Below are 22,942 nucleotides of genomic sequence, written 5' to 3'. Positions count from 1 at the left end.
AATAACCCACATGATTCTCAAATGGTCAAAGGTAATGCTTTGGTTTCCTTATATCATGCTAATAGCAAAACGAGAATATCACAACTTTATGATAATTGTTTCTCACGCACTGTCCCTACATGATTATACAATCAGATCCACGATCCCATATCTCGTCTCCTCCCGTGTTGTCTGGGTTCATCTCAAATGATGGGAATGAGGTAGCCCTATATGCCATTAATATAGGCCTTTTCAAGGGACAGACAAACAGACAATGGACTCACACACTTGCAGTCATAGTCATATCAAATCAAGTGATTGTGAGGTTGCCACCCCTTGCATCGCCGCCCTTTGCAGCGCCCCCGGCATTCGCTCTGGCATTGCCTCCCGTACCTGTCATCCTGATGTTGGCATCCGCACGGCCCGCCGGCATCTGAATGTTACCACCGGTGCCGTTACCGCCGGTGACAGTTTGGCCGCTTCCTCTCCAGCATCCAGAATGTGCATCAGCATTACCACCGGTTCCAGAAGTATCGTATTCGGGTCTGCGGTTGGGGGCGGTCATGGTAGCTAAGATTGTTCGCGTAGCAGTAGACAGCAGTAGATGGTTGGCTTTGATTAGGGAAATTTCTGTGACGGCAGGGAAAGAAGGAGTATTTATGTTGCTTCGAAGCCATTATCGGTTCTAGCTATCGTAGGCATGTTTGGTAGGAGGAAACATACATCGCTGGATCAACTTCTACGTGACCTGCACCTCGTATTTAGCGTAGGTGTAAAGAACGAAAATAGAAAGAAGAGAAGAGAAGAGAAAAGATATTTCCATACGGAAGAAAAAGGAAGGAAAAAGGAAATAAGCAAATATGCTTCTCATACGCAATCTTACGCAGCATCTGCTTCAGGAGCAGGGGTCATATTGCGCCTTGTTCATGGCGATATTCCGGTTGGACAAGGGAGTCTGCGGAGAATCATTGGCTAGGGGAATCCACTCGGATGTATCTTTTTTTCCAACGACGGAGATGTCGACCTCAACGCAAGGCTGCCCGATGTTAAGTACCTCACGGGGTTGATAATTTATCTCTTGAACATGTCTCGTCTTAAACTCAGCCGCGTCTTTGATCAAGTCCATTTTCACAAGCTGATCGGAAACCCTACGGGATTTGCAAAATGTCGTCACCTGGACTTTATGATATGAGTGGAGATAAGGAGGCAGAGACTGTGTAGGTTTGCGAGAACCACTCGACTTCCATCCCGAGCAGGCTAATGGAGTCAAAGCATTGTTGCCGTGCATGGACTTGGCGGGGACTATCTCAAGACATGGGAGTGTGAGATCAACGGGTGGAACTGGATTCGATCATCAATCGAACCGAGGCTCCAACAAGAAAAGGGCATCAAATCACGAGTCCTATCATTTTCGTATGCCGCGAAATTGATGTCCACCGAGTCGACCGAGAATATCAGACAAGTGGCAAAGGTCTTGTTGGAAGGACTGTACGTGAAAATGAACGAAATGAAGCACAAAACCCTCGGTATAGTTTTCATTGCTCATAGTTTGGGAGGCCTCGTTGTGAAGAAGGTATTTTCTCCTTATTTGATTCCCCCGAAAGTCCCATCTATCACGAAAGGCCTATATGGGTATTCTGAACTGAATACCCGCTTCTATATAGGCATTGAACATTGCCTCTTCCATTCACAATAAGCGATATGAGCATCTTTCCAGCAGCGTACGAGGTTGTCTCTTCCTCGGCGTACCGCACCATGGCGCGGGTCTAGCATCCGTGGCAGGCTGGGGGTCCTGGCTTTTGGGCCCCTTCAAGAGGTCCAGTTACGTAGAGGACCTTCGTAAAGACTCCCCGGCTTGTCAGGAGATCAGCGAGGACTTTGTTCAAACCGCCAAAGACTTGAAGATTAGGACATTTTACGAAGACCGGCGGCTGAACGGTTTACTTGTGTGACGCCCTTCCCCGGTCAGATGAGAGCACTGGTAGCTGACTCGCGGATTCAGGTGGTTCAACCATATTCTGCGCAAATGAATCAGCTAAGCGAGGTTGCGACGATGCTACAAGGATCTGACCACCGTACGATTTGCAAATTCCGCGGAGACGACGATGTACGGTACGGAGAGGTATGGGCAGCGTTGGTTGAAATCGTCTCATTCGAAAAACCGAGTATGTTTTACCTCCAGAGATCCCCGTGCAATGGACGCTGATATGGTACTAACCTGTTCCATAGATATAGTTCCTGGTGATTTGCCAGGCCCAGACCCCTCGACCTACGAGGCCAATGCGGGATCTGGGGATGGAGGCTACGCAGACTACGGGGATAGCACGGGAGGCAGGATTACGGAGGCTTCGGTCAGCCCGGAAGAGTCTCTCGGGGGCCACGGATCTGGTGGAAGTGCCAATGGATACCACCACGCTATTGCAGGGGGCGCTGAGGGAGGTTCGGCATGTGGAAAGAATGCTCGGGGAGGAAATGCAAGGGGAGGAAAGGCTACACTGGCTAAACAGAAGCCAAGCCACAATTGATTTTGACTAAATCTTAGATCTTGCCCTATCTAACGCCTAAAGAGCCTCTCCTTCATCGATCGGCTCTCCTCCTGTTTATGAAAATTCCCCGATACCGCTAGACCCGCCGTCGCTTTTCCATGCACGTTGTTCGCACCTCCCCCAAAGCCATCCCCGCCCGCCCCATAGTCCCCCCAGGCATCTCCTCCAGTTCCACTGCCTCCCTTGGATCTCCCCGACGGGTAGAACATGCCGCCGGTGGCGTGGCCTCCATGGGCGACGGCCTGCTTGCTGCTGTTGGATTCCGCCTCGCCTCCCATACCAAAGCCGCCAGTGGCGACGATTGCCTTGGTGTTGTTAAGAATGACCAGAGTGTCTCCGGGTTTTAGAACCTCTCCAATCGGAGCGTACAGGTTGGTGAGCTTTTTGTGGTTGTGGTAAAGAGTCAGTTCTCCCTTGAGGCTTTGAGTGGTCTGTATATAGGCCTGCAACTGTCGGAGTGTCATGTCATCCTCTTGCTTCACCTTAACGTCTCTGTCGCTGGAATCGGCTGTTGGGTCCTTATTGTTATTATCATGGAACTTGAATGACCAGATAGGGAATTTGCACTTGCCGCCTTTGATAACGCAGGTGAATTCGATCTCATTGGCTTCGTCGTACTTCCCCATTTTGGCTGAAAGAGCGTGAATTGGGGTTTGTGTAGTGGGCCTTGGTTTAGACCCGGAGAAAAGGTTTGATGTGTCGTGTTGCGATTGCTTTCTTTTGAGGCAGAGTTGCTTCTTATTCCAGGGACATGGGTGGGGAGAGAGTAAGCTTTTATAGCCAAGATTGGGGTCCATTGCCTTACCTACCCTTTCCTAAACTACTATCAGAGCTCAACATACACTTGAGGAAGGTACATACTCTAGTCTTTTCATAGCCACCGGGTCGGTATCTGCAATCTGCGCCCCATCTAAGGCTCGATCTCGGCCTGAAATGCCTTTCTAGTAGGCTCTGACGTGCAGTTCGATACTAGTGTAAAAACCAATAACAGTCCTCCACTTGGACCAAAGAAATGGACGGCAAGACGTCGGGATTTCACCGGTCAATTGAATTGTACTTTGCAGTTGATCATTCTAGCCTGAGATATGGTGATGGCGGGTTGCCAGGCGACACATCACCTACAGTAGGGTTAAATTTAGACCCTAATTTCATTCTTTTTCGGGATTACCCAAAGAAGAAATAGACATTCAATGCAAGAGAGCTTTTGTATGCATGATGTAGATAGAGTCAGTAATAACAGTATCACGATGTAATTTACAGACATGTACCATGTCTATGCAATTCGAAGTCCTTCTTAGGCATCAGCACTCTAACATGTCACACAGGTCAAGATCGACCCCGCAGTAGTACCCGACTCGTGTGTAGTATATGTGATCAGTAATGATTTGCTGAGCTGGCGGATAATGTATATACTAGGCACCGTCTCGCAGGCTGACCTGTTGGTGGGTTGCCAGGCAATCCTAAACCGTGATTTCTTTTTCCGGGTAACTCAATAGAGAAATAGAAATTCCGTTATGAAAGAGAGTATAATTTACTATGCGATCTATAGTCTCATATCTATGCAAGGCGGAGTCCCCCTTCTCACATCCAACCCCGCCGTAGCCTATTCTTGTGTATACTGCGTATGTGATCAGGTAATGGTTTACAGAGCTGGCTGATAAGACACATATGTAGGCACTACCTCACATGCCGACCTGTCAATCAGGCAATGAACAACAGGCAATATCCGAAGCCTGAGCATAGGAATCTTATATTCAAATCTAGCTACAGAATCACAACTTTCGGACCAGTCTCACTGCGGTGAACAACATGAATTACACCCCACCCTAAGCACAAGTGCTGCTGTCGTATTCCCGCCCCATCCCCTCAGCAGAGAGGCCGATCAGTCGATTGGTTCCCTCCTCAACAATCAGCTCAAAGATATGGATCCTCCCGAACCATTTCCCCCCGATACAGTCGATGAATCATTCCGACCCGCCGTAGTTGTGGTTGTTGAGGTAGCGCTTCCACCACTGCCGTTGCTTGTGATGTCTCCGGTGTGGAAGCTCTTGGTGCCGTTATTATGGTAGGTCACTGTGTTTCCGCAGTTTGTGTTGGTGGTGTTTCCACAATTGCTTGACGTCGTGTTGCCACAGTTATTGTTCCAAGAGAAGCTGTTCCCGTTACTGCTCGGGGCCCAAGGCGCGTTGGTCCAAGCCCATGGATTTGTGTTGCCTGAATTGTTTCTCGTAGAGCTCGAAGTATAATACGGGTTCGACATGTTGTGAGAAAGACAAATTCAATCTAAGTTTTAAAATGAGTAGGCGAACAAGCAGGTCAGCGAGAAATATATAGGTGTAGAACAAATGTTCTAGAGGATCAAGCCGGCAGGGAAACGCCGCTTTATATACCCTGTGCCATCCTTTGCATGTGTCCGTGTCACACCGCATTCCCGCCATGCAGTTTTGCTAATGGCAGGTCTTGGGTGGTTCGGACTGCAGGTCCCGATGTATAGAGAGCATAGAAAGGACTGCACACATAGAGTAATACTTTGTGTGTTAATGCAAAGGAGTTCGTTTAATATACTCTTCTTATTTGCTAGTGATATAGAGGAAACACGATCCACCAGGTAGATCAAACTGTATTTGATATACGGCCATGATGGTTTTCATCTAACTCTAGGGAAAGGCTAATAGTCTTCAAACCGCTGCATGGAAACCACATCCTTAAGCCAATGAAGATCAATTTAGCTCTCGATAACTATTCACAGAGAACAATGTATTATGTTGAGGCGCGCCCTGTAGTGAAAGCAAGCAAAACAGCAAAGAAACTAAAGAATACAGCAAAGGTTTGTTGTTTTGACTATCTAGAGTATACAGTCAAATAAACAAACCAATATGAGTACTTGTAATGGCAGTTTAGATACTAACTATATAACCAAGCTTGGAGTAGTTTACTAAGCTCATGTTAGCGGACCGCATTATTATAATGGGGCGGACCCTTTTTTATGGGTTAAGCTTATCCCATCTTCAAATCCTATTTTTCCCTCACTGTTTTCTCTCATTTCCACTCATGGCCGATCTCCCAATCTTAATATTTTTAAAGTCCGCTTTGCTTGCATGATTCCTTTTATCAATTCTAACTTATTCCCCACTTCACCTTGGCTAAGCTCTTGCCAAGAAAGCCATCTCATCTCCAGGGCTTAAGTACCGAGATGATTTTGAATAATCTCTCACTCTGTCCCACCAGCATCCTTCAGGATCCTTGGTAAAATGTCAACCTTTACCGCCTGGCAGGCTGATCTGTTCCTTCTGGTTAGACTTATTGCTCAGCGATTAGATGTATGTTTTGACGATATTCCAGGAGCAATGGCAAGAAGACTCGCCGCTATCCGTTGATGACCAACGCGAGGAAATTTTCGCTAAATATGTGGCACTCGGAGTCTACGGTCGCGAGGTTATTTAATTTTGGCCCTTCATTCCTCCGACCAGGAAACTAACCTATCGGATTAGCCGTATCGAAACCAGCAGCGAAGACTAGAGAAGAGGTCTGTTCGAGGCCTTCCAGCACCTAGTCAAGAGCTATTGGATCGTATCCGTCTACCTGCTGAGCGTGACTTGAACGATGACCCATGTTGGCTCCGCACCTGCTACGGCCCTTCTACAGAAGGCTCGTGGGCCCGGATTCAAGAGTACATCGATACCAAGGTCGGCGGCTCAGTTACAGTTTTCAACGACTCATCTTTGTATAACTTTGGTTCGAACTGGGAGAAGATTTTTCTTCGTGTCCCACAGCTACTGGATAATACTTGTTTGTTCGAAGAATACGAAGAGAATGTCCAGGAGGTCCTAGAAGAGGGAGTTGAATCCGACGAGACGGATCCCCAGCGTGCCGAGGAAAGTGGCTATGACCCAGAAGAGGATGGCAACCCTTGGATTTGCTTTTATTCGGAATACCTCTTTCGCTTAGCGGCGGGACACATCTACATCGTCGATGAAAGGACGTTGGCCTCCGAAGGCCCTGACGCAGGGACTGTCCTCATCATCTGGTACGACGAGTGTGGACGAGCAATCCGTTACTATCGCGAGAAAGCGATGCACGCAGCCGAAATTGCGAATCTCGACCCTTGTTATCTCAAGGAACGTGCGTGCTGGAATAATGCCGAGACTGGCGAATCCTATAAGTGGGGTGCACCCTTAGGACCTCCTTATAGCTTGACCAAAATCGCGGAGAAACCTCTGAGAAGGAGATTTCATCTCCATGGGCTCACCTGAAATACAGCCGACTATTTAAGCTTCAATTTGCACAACAAATACATACCCTCTGAAGCTGGACATCAGCCGCCCATTTATAACCTCATGTGTGAAAGAAAAGAAAAAAACTAAGAATTTTATCACGTTGTTGATGCTTAACTGATTCTCGTGAGCTACCGAGCCGGGTACGTGAAGTCTACAGCAACATAATTACTGATAGGATATCCTACTTTACTCTGTTTATAGAGTGACAATGCAGGGCTTCAAGTAATAGATAGGAGTGAACAATGATGGTATTTCGAATTGGATAAATCATGCCATAGAAGTCTGTCTGTAGCCATGGAGTGTATTAAGAGGAACAAAAGTCTATTCACATAGTACCGGCCATTCATTCAGACAAGGAACTGACGCTTGCTAGAAGCTCTTGATGTCCTGTGCCCTCCGGTAACTGAATATGTTAGGTCTTCTCCGACGGCAGCGGCTTGTTAGGGTTCCAAAAGTGGAGATTGAAAGAAACGACCTCAAATTGTGCTGTCGGGTTCCATTTCCCTCAACCGAATAATGCCTACAGACATTCTCTGGTTGACTAGCATTGACTCCCAACATGTTTTTATCATAAAGGGTACATACCTATACGTGTTTGCAAAATGGCTGTGAGCAAGAAAATAAATGGTTCACAGAGCAGCTTCCCCTTTACATCCGAACACTGACAGGCCGACGCCGCGATAATGTCTATGAGAGTGTTCTTATTTATGAAATTGCTTTCCAAGTATTCGGTGACTTCGCAACATCTCACATTCATCAAAGTATACACGAACAAACACCAGCCCTAGATACAATCTTTTAAGAGTGTCCACTAGCCGGCCGACGGTTCGCCAATGGGAAAGATTCCCGCTACTGGGAGCAGCCGAGGGAAACACACCGGAAGGGAAAAGCCTCCACTGCGGAGCTAACAGGGCTGCTAAAGACCCTGTGGTTCCAATTGTGCCTTTTCAACCCTTTTCTTTGCCCATATCAGAGCACTTTCTCATCGCCACATTGGCATCCAGTCAGACTTGGGCTCATGGGGGTAGCCGTATGCTCAAATTAGTTCCTCATTCCTCGTCTGACCTCTACATTATATCCTAGTTGGGCACCTTGGGCTTAAAATTCTTTCTGTGTGTTTCTCATTAGCCGGCAACCCCCCGCTCATCCTGCATTGCAAATAGAGGGGTGAGATCACGCACATACGATTAGGCCCCTTATAGCCGAACGGTCTGCGGTAGCTCGATACCTTTTCTATCGTCGGGAGGGCGATAAAATGAGGTCTTCCGCCGATTTAGACATAGAGAAGACGGACGGAACCCGTGAAAGCAACAACATTCCAACCTTGCCTGGTTCTCATGGTACATATTCTCCCCAGTTTGGAGAAAAGGTCCTGGATGGTACAACCGACACTCGTGAGTATCGTGATTCTTATGATGGAAGTCCAGCCATCAACGTGACGGAGGAACAGTCTCATATACGGGACCAAACCGATTGCACCCTACCGCAGACAGAGGCTACGCTTGAAGATGGCCTCCAGAGACCCTCGTCTGGAGCGTCTGGCTCAGACAGCTCCGCACACAGCGCCCCGATGACTCGAGTCACAACGGATGCAGATGGAAACACTTATCCTGAAGGCGGATTGGAGGCCTGGTTGGTAGTCTTTGGTAGTTTCATGGGCCTCTTTGGCTCCCTTGGCTTAGTGAACACCATTGGAACTTTCCAGGCCTACATCGAGGATCATCAGCTGAAAGAATACAGCTCTGGAACCACGGGCTGGATTTTTGGCATGTACGCCTTCTTGACCTTTTTCTGCGGTGTACAGATAGGGCCAGTTTTCGACGCCAAAGGTCCTCGATTTTTGGTCTTTTCGGGCGCCGTACTGGTCGTCGTCATGATGGTAGCTTTGGGTTTCTGCACCCAATATTGGCATTTCATGCTGGTCATCGGTGTCGCTGGAGGAATTGGAGCCTCGCTCATCTTCACCCCTGCAATAGCCGCGATCGGCCATTTCTTCAACGAGAAACGTGGCGTTGCAACTGGCATTGCTGCCACAGGTGGCTCCGTAGGAGGAGTTGTCTTCCCTCTTACCTTGGAGGCCTTGTTCCCCAAGATAGGTTTCGCATGGGCAACCCGGGTAGTTGCGCTTCTTTGCCTTATCTCAGTGGCCATTGCGTGTCTGCTGATCAAGTCCCGGTTGCCCAAAAAGCCCGCTGTAAAGGAGAACATGCTGCCCGACTTTCGTATTTTCCGGGAACCAAAATTCGCTCTTACCACAGCTGGCGTCTTTTTTATCGAATGGGGCCTCTTCATTCCGATCAGTTACATCTCGTCCTATGCCTTGGCTCATGGCGTTTCCTCCCAATTCTCGTACCAGATCCTGGCGATCCTCAATGCGGGTTCATTCTTCGGTAGAGGGATCCCTGGGTTTGTGGCCGACTATCTGGGACGGTTCAATACGCTCATCGCCACAGTTGCGTTATGCCTCGTCTGCAACGCGTGTCTCTGGCTTCCGGCCGGCAATAGTGTACCTGTCATGGTTGTGTACTGCGTTATTTTTGGTTTTGCAAGCGGCAGCAACATCAGTCTGACCCCTGTTTGCATTTCTCAGCTGTGTAAGATCGAGAATTACGGCAGGTACTATGCTACCGCGTACACGATTGTGAGTTTCGGGTAGGTTGCCATGTACCTGTCAGGGTTTCCACAAGTATGAGCTAATAACCTTCTACAGCACGCTTACGGGCATTCCAATCGCCGGAGAGATCCTGTCGCGATGCAATGGCGAGTACTGGGGCTTGATTACCTTCACGACTTGCTGCTACGCTCTTGGCCTCGTCTGCGTCACGTTGGTCAAGGTAATTCACGTTGGCTGGCGTCACCCACTAGCGATATACTGAGGGAATAACATCCGAATCGGGCATCCATGGCTATCTATGCGACAAAATGAGCAATTTACCTGCCGCTACTGACAGAAGAAACAACAAAACCTTACCCACTATTGTCTAATAGACTCACGAACCTAACGATCCCCATGACATGTCAAGACATGGAATCTAGAGCGGTCCAAACATGGTACCGTCAAAACTCTTAGCTTAAGCCTGGCCTGTGGCTATCTGCCGCACATCAATGTCTAATCCTTACAAAATCACTCAATGGACCCATTAAATTGAATAGCGTATTGCCATCTAGCCCAGAAAATAAACCGACTAGAACAACCACCAAAACCAATCGTGAGGTGACCATAGACCCTAAATCTCTGGTGTGCGGCGTCACCATGATAGCGCCATTATCGTCTAGAACCCCCATGACATCTATCAAGCATCATGCCGTTAAATTTCACATGACTATATAAACCCTCTTCAATCTCCTCTTCATCTGCGACGCTTCAAGCCAGGTCAATTGCATTCTCTTCTCTTCCTTCACAGGCAGACCCCTCTCCTTCTCTCGTTTCTTTCTTCTATACTAAACCCATACATCAAAGAAAGCAATCCACCATGTACCTCCGCACCTCCATCCTAGCCCTGGCCCTCGCGTCTGCCGCCCTCTCCGCCCCCGTCGACACCGTCGACAATGGCAACGCCGCAGCCAGCGTGCCCGCTCCCACCGCAGCCCCTGGCCAACCCGGGGATGTCAGCGCCGCCAGCATCCCCGGCCTCCCAGGCATCACAGCCACCGTGACCATCACCATCTCGCTGCCCTGCGCCGGTGTCACCGCGACCATCGGCCCCGCCGACAAGGGCCTCGAGGCTCGTGCCACAGACGCAATTCCTAGTTCTAGTGCCTCTGCCTCTGTGATCAAGCCTACCAGCAGCAGCATCAGAGCCCTGTCTACCTGCGTGGCCTCTCCGTCTTCCACTGGCGCCGTAGTGTCTGGCTGTGCTGACGACGATGACGACGATGACGATGACGATGAAGACGACGACGACGATGATGACACTGACAATGGGAATGGGAATGGAAACGGCCCCTCGTTCATTCGAAAGCCCATTCAAACCACTACTTCCACTAAGACATCCGTGACTTCAGTCCCTACTGCTACTTCGACAACCTCACAGAAGACCACTGACTCCGCGGACCCATCTACATCAGCAACTACCCCTGCCATTCTACTCCCCTCTCCAACTGAGAGCTCCTCAAAGGGAGGCGATAGCACTACCACCAGCACCACCACAGATGCCACATCCAAGACAAAGACCGACACTGGTCCCTCATCTACATTCCTCACTCTGCCTTCCCCTTCATCTTCGTCTTCAGCAGCAGACAAATCCAGCAGCAGCACCACCACGACAGAGAAACAATCCCAGGACCCATCAGCTACTGCTACAGCTAGTGACTCCACATCAGCCTCCGAAACCAAAACCAAACAAGCCACCACAAAGTCTTCTCAGGACCCAAGCATCACTTCTACATCCACATCCACCTCCACAACCGAATCCAAGACTACCCCCACAACCACCACAACCAAGAAATCCAAGATCAGGCGCGGATTCGCAGCAAATGCTACCGGGATCATTGAGGTTCCGCCGTTGAAGCCGAAGCCTACTGGTGGTCGGTGAGCGGAGGACGAAAATGGGTATAAAAATTAGTTGTTAGGTTTCATGTTTTTTTTAGGGGTAAACGTAGAGGGGATGATGGCATAGGAGGGGAAGGATTGAAGAAGTATTTGCTAAGTTGGTAGTTAGTTAGGTAACATCATTTTTGAAAGCTTGGAGATTAGGATAAAATCAAAACTTGTTTGTTGGTTGCTTGGTATATCATATTCCTCATGCTTTTCTTAAGTCTAGCTTGCTAGCTAGATTCAAATAGTCTTAGTCTTTTTTTGGTTCGACTTCATTCATTCTTTCGGTCTTTTGGGGGAGGCATGGTGGGTATAAAAGGTAGGTACGTAGACAGTGGTTCTTGATTTATTATGTGCTTGGTTGATAAGAGTCTCTCTCTCTCTCTCTCTCTCTCTCTCTCTCTCTCTCTCTCTCTCTGTCTGTCTGCCTGTGTGCTTTGGTTGGTCGTGAAGAGAGTAAAATAAATGTGTGCTGCGTTTTACTTCAGATGAAATGATTCAAATTGCGCCTGATTCTACCTACTTAGCTACCTAGCCACCTGATTGCTTTTGCTCTAATGGATACCACAAGAAAAGATACCTTCCTTGAACCAACGTCCCTACTACAAGGGAAGAGTGTCGGCATACGCCGACAGTATGAAAATGAAAAATAGTAGGGAAGAAAAGGAAAAGTTATGGCTGATTCAGGTCTTCCTGATCCCCAACCAAGGGGCTCATCTGCTAGTGTGAAAAGATTAAATACAATACAAATAGGAAGGAGAAGATGACTCGGGTCGCAAAAAGCATGCGTTAGAAGGGGGAACGAGTTTAGATGAGAAGAGAAAAAAGAGCTGCCGGGCAAATAACTGGAACATATGCAAGAGAATTTCCGCAAGCAAAAGCAGAAGGATGCTGGCTCCCTTGACCATTGCTTGACTCGCCCGTATTTGTCTTCATTCCATGCCGCAGGTTTATATGAAGAAACCCCGCCTGTGGTTCCTTGCGCCAAACACCTTACACCAGAGGTTTACTGGCATAAACAGTAACAACCGAAATCAAAACACACTATAGTATAGGCAGATGAGAAAGGGAAGAAGAGAGAGGCAAAATGAGAAATGCCATGGCTCGGCTGTCGACAATGTTACCAGCGACAAACGTATGCAAAAGCAGGAAAATCGACCGAGAAGCTGGGAAAACGAAGCGAAAGCGGAAGGCGTATGCGGTAGGACATAAGATGTAAGCTTCCCCGAAGGGAAACTGAGAGGAATAAAACGAGATGGGGTGCCAAGAACAGGTCACCAGGCCAAAGAACATTTCTTACAGGCGCAGCATAAAGAGATAGGGTATAAGGTTTGCATCGAAGCCATTCGGAAAGATGAAAGGAAAACAAGCGAAAGGATATCTTGTGAGCGTCTCACGAGCTGTTGGACCGCAGCAGTGCCTGGTAGAACCCGTTAGTATGACAAAGGGCCTTTTCGCAACTGTGCAGGTGCAAAACTCACCCTTTCGACCGCAAGCTCATCCGCTCGGTCATTTGGGCTTGCGAGGCCACCACCACGATTAATGGTACTGGTTGCGGTCACGGATCGAGGTTCCAAACCCGGGCGCTGTTGGCTCTTGCCATCAGGCCCACTGTGATGGACCGGGTGCATTTCACCACTACTTGAGATGCGCGACTCCTTGCTCTTCTCCAAAAGGGAACCACCTAACGTAGCACATTTGAGGATGGTCTGCATCATCTGGTTCTGCTTCAGAGGTTTCGACAGGTATTCATCCATCTGGGCCTGGATACACTTCTCTCGATCACCCAACATGGCGTGTGCAGTTAGCGCGATGATCGGTGTCCGGCTGAGACCACTTTCCCTCTCATACTCGCGGATCTTGCCAGTGGCTTCGAAGCCACCCATGACTGGCATCTGGACATCCATCAGAATAACATCGTAGCGCCGTTGCTTTACGGCTTCTACAGCCTCGAGACCGTTGCTGACGACAGAAACGTTGTGGTTGTGTTTCTCCAGTATCTTCACAGCCAACTTCTGATTGACGTCGTTGTCCTCCGCCAGGAGGATGTCGAACGACCGGGAGTGGTCCGTAGTAATGGGTGTAGACCGTCCCTCAAGAGCAGGCAGCATACCATTACCGAGATCAATTGGCTGACACGGCGTGGTCATATAGGAGCTGATACCGAGGTCGAGGGCAGACTTCAAACTGACGCAAACCAGCGGGCATACCAAGACAATAGGAACGTACTTGAAGTCATCGAACGTCCGCAGCAGCCGAGCAGTGGCCACCGAGTCCACGATTATCACATCATAGGCGTGGCCGGATTCTTTGCCGGACGGGTCCTGGATCTCAGGCGGCGGGACATGATCCTCGTTCCGCACCACTAACGGTTCCAGGTCGATCTGTTTGAGCATCTTCATCACATTCTCGGCCTGGCCACCATTCTCGCCCTTGTCGATGAAAAGGACACGGTGGTTTTTGTACGGCATCAGCTGCGAGGCGATGACGCTCAAAGACTGGTCTGCCAGTTTGACAACGCAGGTGAAGTGGAAGGTACTGCCATGGCCATATTCGGAAGTGACCCAAACATCACCACCCATCAGGTTCACTAGGCGCTTGGAGATGGACAGACCAAGACCCGTTCCACCAAACCTCCTGGTAGTCGATCCGTCGGCCTGCTGGAAGGTGTCGAAGATGAGGTCTAGCTTGTCCTCCTCAATACCGATACCTGTGTCGGAGACGGAGAATTCGAACGCATATTCATCTGCCGCGCACTGCTCTCGATCAGATTTGCAGATGGTGAGCTTGACCTCGCCGTGCTCGGTGAACTTGATGGCGTTGCCGACAAGATTGAGGATAATCTGCCGCAGACGGAAGGGATCACCGATGACATAGTCAGGAACGGTGTTGTCCACCTGGTACGTCAAACTCAGGAACTTCTCATTAGCCTTGACGGCTAACGTCTTCAGGGCGTTGAAGACGGTTCCCCTCACGGTGAACGGGATGCTCTCGATCACCATACGGTTCGCTTCGATCTTGGAGATATCGAGTATGTCATCAATAATGGTGAGCAAGCTGTTTGCCAGGTTGTGCACGACATTCAACATCTCTCGAGTATACGGCTTGAGATCATCAGTGTCCAAGGTCAACTGCGTCATCCCGATGATACCGTTCATGGGCGTCCGGATCTCGTGACTCATGTTCGCAAGGAACTCGGATTTGGTGCGGTTGGCCAATTCTGCAGCTTCCCTGGCAGCCGTGTTACGTTGGATACTGTCTCGGAGGTTGGAAACCATCTTGTTGATCTTCCGCTTCAACTCATCCATTTCGCCGGATGCGTTGACCGTGATGAGCTTGGTGAAATCGCCGTCCGTGGCGGCATCCGTAATCTCACCGAATGCGCGCACCTGCGACGTCAAGTTTTCGGCCATGGTATTGACGTCTTCTGTAATCTCCTTCCATGTTCCAGCGATTCCTTCGACGTTAGCTTGACCACCCATCTTGCCGTCCACCCCGACATCGCGGGCCACCTTCTTCAGTTCAGTTGCAAATTTGGCCAGTCGGTCAACCATGTGGTTGATGGTGACCTTCAACGTGAGTATTTCTCCTTGTGCATGGACCTCGATCTTCTTGCTAAGGTCACCCTTTGCAATGGCTTGCGTAACGTCTGATATACTCCGCACTTGGGAGGTCAGATTCTGGGCCATGGTGTTCACGTTGTCGGTTAGATCCTTCCATTTTCCTTCCACATTATCAACCTTGGCTTGACCGCCCAGTGTACCATCCGTGCCGACTTCACGTGCGACCTTGCTGACTTCGAAGGCAAAGGTATTTAGCCGGTCCACCATGCCGTTGATCGTGCTCTTCAAATCCAGGATTTCACCTTGGACATTCGCCGTCACCTTCTTTGTCAAATCACCCTTGGCGACGGCGGTGGTCACGTCGGCGATCTCCCTGACCTGAGTGGTCAGGTTGTTGGCCATACGGTTGACATTTTCGGTTAGATCCTTCCATGTGCCCTCCACATCGTTTACGGTGGCTTGACCACCCAGGACACCATCCGTACCGACCTCCTTGGCGATCTTGGTGACTTCTTGTGCAAACTGCCGTAGTTGGTCAACCATGGAATTGATGATATTCTTCAACTCTGCGATCTCCCCCTTGCAGTTCGCCTGAACCTTCTGCGTCAAGTCACCCTTCGCCACAGCCTTGGTAACCGTGGCGATATCTCGCACTTGTGTCGTAAGATTGTTCGCCATGGCGTTGACATTCACCGTGAGTTCGTTCCACATGCCTTGTACCCCTTCGATTTGGGCCTGTCCACCAAGCACACCTTCCGTACCGACGTCACGCGCGACGCGGGTGACCTCCGTTGCAAATGTTCTTAGCTGGTCCACCATGGTGTTGATCGTCTGTTGCAGTTCCAAAATTTCACCCTGAGCCCGGCTTTCGATCTTCTGGCTCAGGTCACCGTGGGCGACCGCTGTCGTGACCGCAGCGATTTCACGGACCTGATCGGTGAGATTCTTGGCCATTATGTTGACGTTCTCCGTCAACTCCTTCCAGATACCATGCACCCCAGTGATCTGAGCCTGACCACCGAGTATGCCCTCTGTTCCGACCTCTCGGGCGACTCGCGACACCTCGCTACCGAAGACTTGTAGTTGGTCCATCATAGTATTGATCGTACGTTTAAAAGTGGCAATTTCGGGGTCCATCTCCAACGGGTGAATCTGCACCTTCATGGACAGGTCACCGTTTGCGACCTGGGTAATGATACCGCCGATTTCCCGGAGGGCCTTTTGGAACGCTTCGTTGGCCTGCTGGTGCTTGCGTAGCTCCCGCTCCAGCAAGACCACATCTTCATTTTCGACCTTGGTCAAAGCCCGTCGTGTTTGCTCCTCCTGTTGTTGTAATTCGTCACGGACCTGAGCAATGATATCCTTCTGGAAACTTATTTCCTCCGCTTGTTTTTGGACATGATTCCGTAGGTAGCTGATATCCTCCTCGCGTACCAAACGTGTCCTTGAATTCAGTTCCTCATCTTCATCACTCTCCTCATCATCGATGTCTTCCTCCACTTCGTGGTCTTCCGGTTCGATGGCCGATCGCCTGGATCCATGGGGTGGTTGTTGTGTTTTTTGATGCTGTGAGAGGCAAGAGTCAGAACCGTCACGGGACGAAACACGAGAGAGACCAAAGGACCAGAGGAAATCAGCGTCCTCCTCGCCGGGAGTGAGAGAGGACTGAGAGGATTTGGGGGTTGACTGGTGGTGACTGACATTTTGGAATTCCAGATGACGGACTCGTCGGACCAAAGCTTCCAACTCCTGTTCAAAAGCCGCCTTTGCCGAACTCGATTCCCCGGGGAGTTTTGCGAGTTTTGTGTCGTAGCCATTGGCGGGAGGGTGGGAGAATTCGAAGTCGAAGGGAGGAGCGCTAGAGGAAGGAGTTTCTTTCGCAAGACCTCTCAGGATGGCAGCAGCGGCCGCGAGCGTTTCGTCCGCGCCAGCCATTGTGCCCTAGGACGTCTCAGTAAATAACGGACATAAGTACATATGCAGGTCGTGAAGAGATTTCTGTTCGATCCCCGATGCGTCTAAAAGTTGCCACACCGCATGTGAGAAATATTCAAGGTGATAGAGAGGTGATAATAAAGATGGTGGCAAAATAATGGAAGATAAAAACTCAGAAAGCGCGTAGGATGAAAGACATGAGATGGAGATGGAGATGGGAGGGGAGATAGGAGGAAGGGCGAAAGTCTATCGAGAGGTGACGGGAGTCGACTCCGAAGATAATAAGATTTGGAGACACTTCAAAAGAGGGGAGAGATGTAAGAAAAAGGAAAACGGTGAACCCCCAGGAAAAATCCAACAAAAAGTTTTTGGGAAAAATCCAAAAGGTAAAACAAAATTATCGAGAAGCGGAGGTCAAAAAAGGGCGATGAAGGGGAATGAGGGGAAAGCAATCAATGAAGAATAAACGGGAATGGGAAAAAGGAAAAGAGGAAAAATGTGGATGTTGGACAATGATTGGACGGGTAATAAAAGGAAAGAAAGAAAAGGGAAATAGAAAAAAAAAAAAAAAAAAAAAAAGAGAGGTTCGGAGGAGTCGAACGCTGAGGAGGGGGGAGGAGGGAAAAAGAGGAGGGAAAAGGACCGCAGGGGAGGAGGAAGGGAAAGGCGATGAAAATCGAAATGGATGGATGGGAATGGGGGGAGAGAAGAGAGGGAGGGAGGGAAAACGGAAATAAAGTGGGAAAGCACAAGAATGGTATTCGAACGGGCAGGCTATGGATTAGCTTACCTGACGGGAAGCCGTGTTACTGACACACGAATGATCGGGCGACACTGCTAGGACGACATGGGGTGTCTTGTGGAGAGGGCGAGAGGTCGAAGAGGTTCAAGATCGGTGGGTTTGTGGTGGGCAAGGGGGGGGGTGTGTGGTTGTTGGTGGTGGTCGGGAAAGGCCTTGGGAACAGGACCAAGAAACCAGACGGACGGATAAGATTCAAGCGGGCAGGACAGTTGCAGACAAAGAAGGAAGAGTGCGTGAGCAGCTGAAAGGTCGGGCGGGGAGGAGGGAGAGGGAGACAGAGAGAGTGAGAGAGAGAGAGAAGGGGAGATAGAATGGGCACACGAAAGAGCACCGAAAGGGGGCAAAGTTCGGTTTGGACTGGAGCGGAGGGAGGGATTCGATCAGTCAGCGAGAAGGCGAAGGGAGAGCGTGAAATTGGAAAAGAGTGGGAGTTGTGAGTGAGAGGAAGACGAAAGTGTGAGGAAAGGGAAAATGAAGAAGCAAGCAGGATTTGGTTGTTTGTGTCGATGCTGCTTCTTTCCTCTGCTGCTGAGGAAGAAGGGGGGGGTGAGGGTGAGAGAGAGAGAGAAAGGTGGGAAAAGAGGCGAAAAGCCAGGAAAGTCTAAACTGCAGCAAATAATAATAATAATAACAGCGAGAATAAATAAAAAATAATAAAATGATAAAATAATAATAATGGGTGTTAAGGATAAGGGAGGATAATTATGTTCGCATGAAGCACAAAACGAACTTTCAGTGGACGGGAAGAGATGTGGGCGAGAAAGGGAAGAGAGCAAGCAAGCAGCAGTAGCAGCAGCAGCAGCAGTAACGAGATGGGGGGAGGAGAGGGGTTGGACCGATTTGATGGGATGGGATGAAATGGATGGATGGATGGATGGAGAATAAGGAATAGGAATGAATGGATGGTCGGATGGGTTTGGTCTGGTTTGGTTTGGTTTGGCTTCGCTTTGGTTTGGGTCTGGTTTTGTTGGTTAAAGTCAAGAGTCGGGTTGTGGCCTTCTGGCTGGCTGCTGGTCGCTACTTGCGAAGCTGGTAGCTGCTACTTACACTTCAAGGTACGCTAGTTAAACCTCTGCTATCGGTGGCTCTGTCTTCCCTTTTTCCTTACCTTTTCTCTGGGCCTGTTTCCCCTATTTTACTTTTTTATTTAATTCTAAACCTTTTGGGCCATTTAGTAGTTCTTATTTCCCACTGTCGCTAATTCTTGCCTTCACCCCAGGAATCAATTCTCAGTTTAGGTCTTCTGTCACTTCCAGTAGAATTCGACAGCAGTGGTAGTAGTACATATCGTTCGCATTTACTCAATATAATTAGACAGAAAGGATTAATAAAATCTGAAATATATCAAAATATCAATCAACAATAGAGCAAAGTAAAATGAAAGAAAAAAAACCCACACAAGAGAAAGAAACACCGCCCTAGAGGCGGTGATTCCCCAGCAGAAGCCGATGGCGAATCGCTCAGTCGGGAAAGAATCTACTTTTACTTGAGTAACTGGCCTGGCAAAGCTGGCAGCAAACCCAACCCAGTAGATGGATGCCTGAGGAACTTTTTTGGACTTTTTCAAAAACATCATTATTAGTGAACAGGACCGGAACTTTGCCTGCTTGGGTAAATACATGATTTAAAACCAAGCACTAAACTCTTAGACACCATACTATGTATTGACTGGTTAGGCAGGCACCAGGGACCACTAGTTGGGTAGAGTTTAGCGGCCTTCAGCGAGGCGTGCCTGGGTCCCCCCTCCGAAACCGTCCCCCGATGCCGTCTAATCCGCCACGTCCTCTGTCTGTCTGCCGCCTTTGATGTGTGGTGTTTATTTCCCCGCAGAATTCCTACTACTGTATGTATACGGCAAGTTAAGTTAGGAAAAGAAAAGAAAAATAATAAGAATCTATCTGGTCGGTGATCGATGATCGGCTCTATCTAACTATTTATCTATCTGTCACAGAATTCCAGATTCTTGCTTACTTTTCCTTTTTTTTCCCCCTTCTCTTTACTTAGTTCCTTCGCCTGCAATTTTCGCCTGTATGTGCGACCTTGGGTCTCATCTCTCTCCCCTTCTTCTCACTACAGAAGCACTAGCAGGTACGCAGCGAGCTATGATAGGACCCTTGGGATCCGGTCTCGAAATTCAACAGGCGCCTATTCAAGGTGGATATTGACCACAACTTTTCTTTGCTTTTTTTGAACCTATCGAACTGCCACTATCACCAAGAAAGGAAGTCACTAAAGCGACTACCATGTCTCAAGAGAATAATTATAGCATGTGGTCCCTTCGGTGTCTCACCTCAATATCCTGTGCGCCCTGGGTGTGTGTGCGCCTATGAAACGTGGGTGCGTGGGCATAAGAAACCTCCGGGAAAGAACCCGTCGACACCGTGTTCTACCTCCACAAATTCCACAACCCTCTGCAGGCTTGGTGCCCTGTAACGCACGGGCATCCCTGCTTTTGGCTCGAAGAAGTCAGGCAGGTACGGATGTACTTTTGCTGCGTTTTCCTCTTCATCAAAGGTCCCAGAGTCACTATATAACTTCCGGGGCAATCAACGCTAGTCGATAGTTCTTTTTGGGGTGGAAAGATAAAAAGAGATTTAGCTCCGCCAGAATCAGCAAAGCCACACTCATTCACACGCCCTGCTAAAATTCATCGAAGAGACAGCCCGAATACGCCAATTTTACGGTCAGTCCGCCATGCGCGCGTGTTGATGGTTGACCTTTTCGCTATGCTCCATACCCAGCGTGTCATGATTGGAACGCAGCTGATCGGCTCCAAGACTAGTGGCGATCGATTTTCCGTGGCTCCAGCAAGTTAGCTGGCTTGAGTCGGCCCCGGTTGAGATTACCTATCACACGCCCGACAATTTCATGGCTTGCTGGGATTGGGAAGGGAAATGCCCGCGGGAGAGGCCATGACAGGATGACAGGGCGAGTAAAATTCCACAGCCCCCCCTGGTCTAAACACTACTGAACAAGGAGGTGCAGGAACAGGAAACAAACCTGCCGCTTTCCATGCCACGGGAAGTGGTCCATCAATCTCGTTAACCGTTGATCGGGGATGATCAGGGAGTAGATCAACCAACCCAAGTCTATTCAGGAACGACGAGGGCACACGGTATAGGCAAGTCAGTAGTGGTTCTCCGTACTCCGTCCTACTGTCTAACCGGATAGTTGACCTTGCGTGAAGATCCTCTGTGGATTTGGGTTTTTAACTACCGAGCTGCTGCCTATTTGACTGCATGAATCAGCCCTCGCGTTCATCGGATAAGTTCAGTCTGGAAAATTCACGGGTCGTCGGATACCTTACGGATCCCCTAAATGCTAGTATGCGAAATAGCGAGGTCCCAAGACCAAGGTTCGTCGGTCAACTCTGAACTTTAGACTTCCCATCCGGGTTTGAGACCTGAGTCGGGCTCTCGCTCCGAACCGGAGGCGTCGGTCCTCAGCGTCATGGTGGGGGGGAAGATGGTGAAAGCGAAGCAAGATGGGTTCCAAGTATGGGAGAATACACATGGTAGAGGGCAGTGCCAGCGAGTTTCCAGGAAGAATGGCCAAGAATGAGAGGGCGAGGTAATCTTCATACGGGGAATGTGTATCGACAAGATCCCCGAGGCGTCGACGGCGCCCAGTCCAGACCCAACGGTCGCGTGCGAGACCCATCTGTTCCACGGAATGGCCAATCAGACCCAGTCAAATTTGGAGGGCCTTCTTTAGCCCCACGAGCTAGGCCCGTCTGGGACTCTCATGCGAGGTTCAAGGTTGTTACTGTAAGGATCCCCGATACATACATACAGGTTATTTGTATGTATGTGTGTATCGTCTTTTCTACTCATCGAGGCGGTGCTGCTGTTCTTGTCCAGCGACATGCGAGATGTATCAGACTTTGATCCATCATGGCGTGCTAACAATTTCTTCCCCGGGTGACCGGGGTTGGTTGCGCCCTACCATGCATACATACATACATAGTACATTCTTAAGATTCTGGTCTACCTATTAGCAGTCTCGGGCCACGTCTGGACCACCAAAGTACCAAATCGCTGAAGCTTGCTCCGAGAAATGACTTCATGGAGAAACCGACTGTTCGAGATCCGCTCAGAAACCGTCTTAAAAAGCAAGATTTCCCAGAAACGCAGGCCAGTCATGATCCGGTGACATCGAGGTGCTTGCTGGATGATTACGTGGAATAGCCCTGGCCACCAATTACTGTAATTAAATGGGCGACTAACTCACCTTAAGCCTCGCCTAACTGTCGGATGAGGAGCTAAATTGGCCAAGGCTATCGGACTAAAAGGCGCGGTATCTAACCCATCTGCCAACAACCACGACTGATGGCAATGAAGCTGCATGGGTTAGACAAACCTTCGTTCAGGTCAATTAGTTACGGAGTCCCCGGATTATGGTCGGAGCCGTTGCGCTTGGGGACTCACGGGAGACAAAAAGGTCACTAGCGCTGATGCAATCTCCGTCAGCCAGGTAAATATTCTCAGAACCTTGCTCTTGCTCGTGTTTCGTGGTGAGTTATAGTCGATGCGGAGTACACTCCTCCATATTGGGTAGTGTGGCTGCATGAGATAGCCTCTAGGACTTGCTACTATCTCGGAATGTGGCAGGCTGCAGCTCGTCGAACGGCAGAGGCATAGTCACTATACAAGTACTACTGGGCAGGGTGCACGTATGAAACCATCGGCAATCATTGGCATTGCTGGGAGTGATAATTCAGGATAAATGCAGTGCTCGCCCTAATATTGAGCGTGAGTATCGCAGGAAATGAATAAGTCGCTGGTGGTAGTAGTATATATTCTTCAGGTTTCGGCCTTTGATCGGTACTACTAATTTAACCAGCAGCTCATCAATTCCTCCCGTGCTATATTTACATTGCACAGACTGCTCCAGTATTCCTGTTTTTGTCACGCACTTCCTTCTGAATATCCCCTCTTCTGCCAATGCAAGTCGGGAGGCAACCGAGTGTTACTAGCGACACCACCACCTCAGTAGTTGCATTTGATCTGATCGCTTGATCTTCAAGCACGATCATGCGAACATCTTCTGCTCAGCTGCAGAACCGGGCCCCGGGGTGTGTGTGGCCAGGAATTAAGCAGCAAAGACCATGGGGTATTGCATTGGCACAAGAGACACAGACTGGTGACCCCTCATTCTGAGATCTTCCAGGATACATACACATCTGCATGCATACAGACTGCGGAGGAATCGATCAGAAAAGTCATGACATGTCGATAATTAGTGTTTTAATTCTATACTCCAACTAAACTATCAGTAAGAGAAAAGCAGCCAAACGGATGGCG

The 22,942-nt window shown here is 49.3% G+C and overlaps 8 protein-coding genes across 8 annotated transcripts; 4 read left to right on the top strand and 4 right to left on the bottom strand.

Annotated features, from left to right (window-relative positions):
* Positions 1-149: 149 nt before the first annotated feature.
* BO88DRAFT_406903 (uncharacterized protein) lies at positions 150-668 on the bottom strand. Its single transcript, XM_025707276.1, has 2 exons — positions 268-668; positions 150-206 (listed from the first exon to the last, which is right to left on the bottom strand). The coding sequence occupies exon 1, from the start codon at positions 542-544 to the stop codon at positions 290-292; it is 255 nt and encodes an 84-aa protein (XP_025560226.1). The 5' UTR covers positions 545-668; the 3' UTR covers positions 150-206; positions 268-289.
* A 475-nt stretch (positions 669-1,143) lies between these two features.
* BO88DRAFT_445639 (uncharacterized protein) lies at positions 1,144-2,514 on the top strand (the record flags this gene model as incomplete). The annotated part of the gene is made up of 6 exons (XM_025710229.1): positions 1,144-1,196; positions 1,252-1,552; positions 1,644-1,925; positions 1,982-2,144; positions 2,209-2,418; positions 2,495-2,514. The coding sequence occupies 6 exons, from the start codon at positions 1,144-1,146 to the stop codon at positions 2,512-2,514; spliced, it is 1,029 nt and encodes a 342-aa protein (XP_025560225.1).
* Positions 2,515-2,533: 19 nt separating this feature from the next.
* On the bottom strand, positions 2,534-3,243 carry BO88DRAFT_469436 (uncharacterized protein; the record flags this gene model as incomplete). The annotated part of the gene is made up of 1 exon (XM_025711622.1): positions 2,534-3,243. Exon 1 carries the CDS (start codon positions 3,149-3,151, stop codon positions 2,534-2,536), a length of 618 nt encoding a protein of 205 aa, XP_025560224.1. The 5' UTR covers positions 3,152-3,243.
* A 2,313-nt stretch (positions 3,244-5,556) lies between these two features.
* Positions 5,557-6,975, top strand: BO88DRAFT_445638 (uncharacterized protein). Its single transcript, XM_025710228.1, has 3 exons — positions 5,557-5,818; positions 5,868-5,960; positions 6,017-6,975. The coding sequence occupies exons 1-3, from the start codon at positions 5,777-5,779 to the stop codon at positions 6,776-6,778; spliced, it is 897 nt and encodes a 298-aa protein (XP_025560223.1). The 5' UTR covers positions 5,557-5,776; the 3' UTR covers positions 6,779-6,975.
* Positions 6,976-8,372: 1,397 nt separating this feature from the next.
* On the top strand, positions 8,373-9,678 carry BO88DRAFT_346393 (MCT family MFS transporter; the record flags this gene model as incomplete). Its single annotated transcript, XM_025703335.1, has 2 exons — positions 8,373-9,454; positions 9,513-9,678. The coding sequence occupies 2 exons, from the start codon at positions 8,373-8,375 to the stop codon at positions 9,676-9,678; spliced, it is 1,248 nt and encodes a 415-aa protein (XP_025560222.1).
* A 597-nt stretch (positions 9,679-10,275) lies between these two features.
* Positions 10,276-11,337, top strand: BO88DRAFT_469435 (uncharacterized protein; the record flags this gene model as incomplete). Its single annotated transcript, XM_025711621.1, has 1 exon — positions 10,276-11,337. One exon carries the CDS (start codon positions 10,276-10,278, stop codon positions 11,335-11,337), a length of 1,062 nt encoding a protein of 353 aa, XP_025560221.1.
* A 1,395-nt stretch (positions 11,338-12,732) lies between these two features.
* tcsC (putative two-component osmosensing histidine kinase (Bos1)) lies at positions 12,733-16,837 on the bottom strand (the record flags this gene model as incomplete). The annotated part of the gene is made up of 2 exons (XM_025703342.1): positions 12,733-12,759; positions 12,821-16,837. 2 exons carry the CDS (start codon positions 16,835-16,837, stop codon positions 12,733-12,735), a joined length of 4,044 nt encoding a protein of 1,347 aa, XP_025560220.1.
* A 2,284-nt stretch (positions 16,838-19,121) lies between these two features.
* BO88DRAFT_427929 (uncharacterized protein) lies at positions 19,122-21,587 on the bottom strand (the record flags this gene model as incomplete). The annotated part of the gene is made up of 9 exons (XM_025709045.1): positions 19,122-19,187; positions 19,973-20,140; positions 20,357-20,485; positions 20,565-20,596; positions 20,640-20,728; positions 20,856-20,859; positions 21,043-21,299; positions 21,432-21,520; positions 21,546-21,587. The coding sequence occupies 9 exons, from the start codon at positions 21,585-21,587 to the stop codon at positions 19,122-19,124; spliced, it is 876 nt and encodes a 291-aa protein (XP_025560219.1).
* Between the last annotated feature and the right edge of the window lie 1,355 nt (positions 21,588-22,942).

This window comes from Aspergillus vadensis, assembly GCF_003184925.1.
Source record: "Aspergillus vadensis CBS 113365 unplaced genomic scaffold BO88scaffold_21, whole genome shotgun sequence".
NCBI lineage: Eukaryota > Fungi > Ascomycota > Eurotiomycetes > Eurotiales > Aspergillaceae > Aspergillus > Aspergillus vadensis.
The sequence above is the reverse complement of the archived record's forward strand: the minus strand, read 5'-3'. Positions and strand labels throughout refer to the sequence as shown.

Excerpts from the sequence above, each read along its gene's own strand:
- BO88DRAFT_406903 (XM_025707276.1), bottom strand. The coding sequence starts at position 544 with ATGACCGCCCCCAACCGCAGACCCGAATACGATACTTCTGGAACCGGT.
- BO88DRAFT_445638 (XM_025710228.1), top strand. The coding sequence starts at position 5,777 with ATGTCAACCTTTACCGCCTGGCAGGCTGATCTGTTCCTTCTG. Across the intron at positions 5,819-5,867 it reads AGGCTGATCTGTTCCTTCTG|GAGCAATGGCAAGAAGACTC; the intron begins GTTAGACTTATT and ends ACGATATTCCAG. Across the intron at positions 5,961-6,016 it reads TCGGAGTCTACGGTCGCGAG|CCGTATCGAAACCAGCAGCG; the intron begins GTTATTTAATTT and ends CTATCGGATTAG.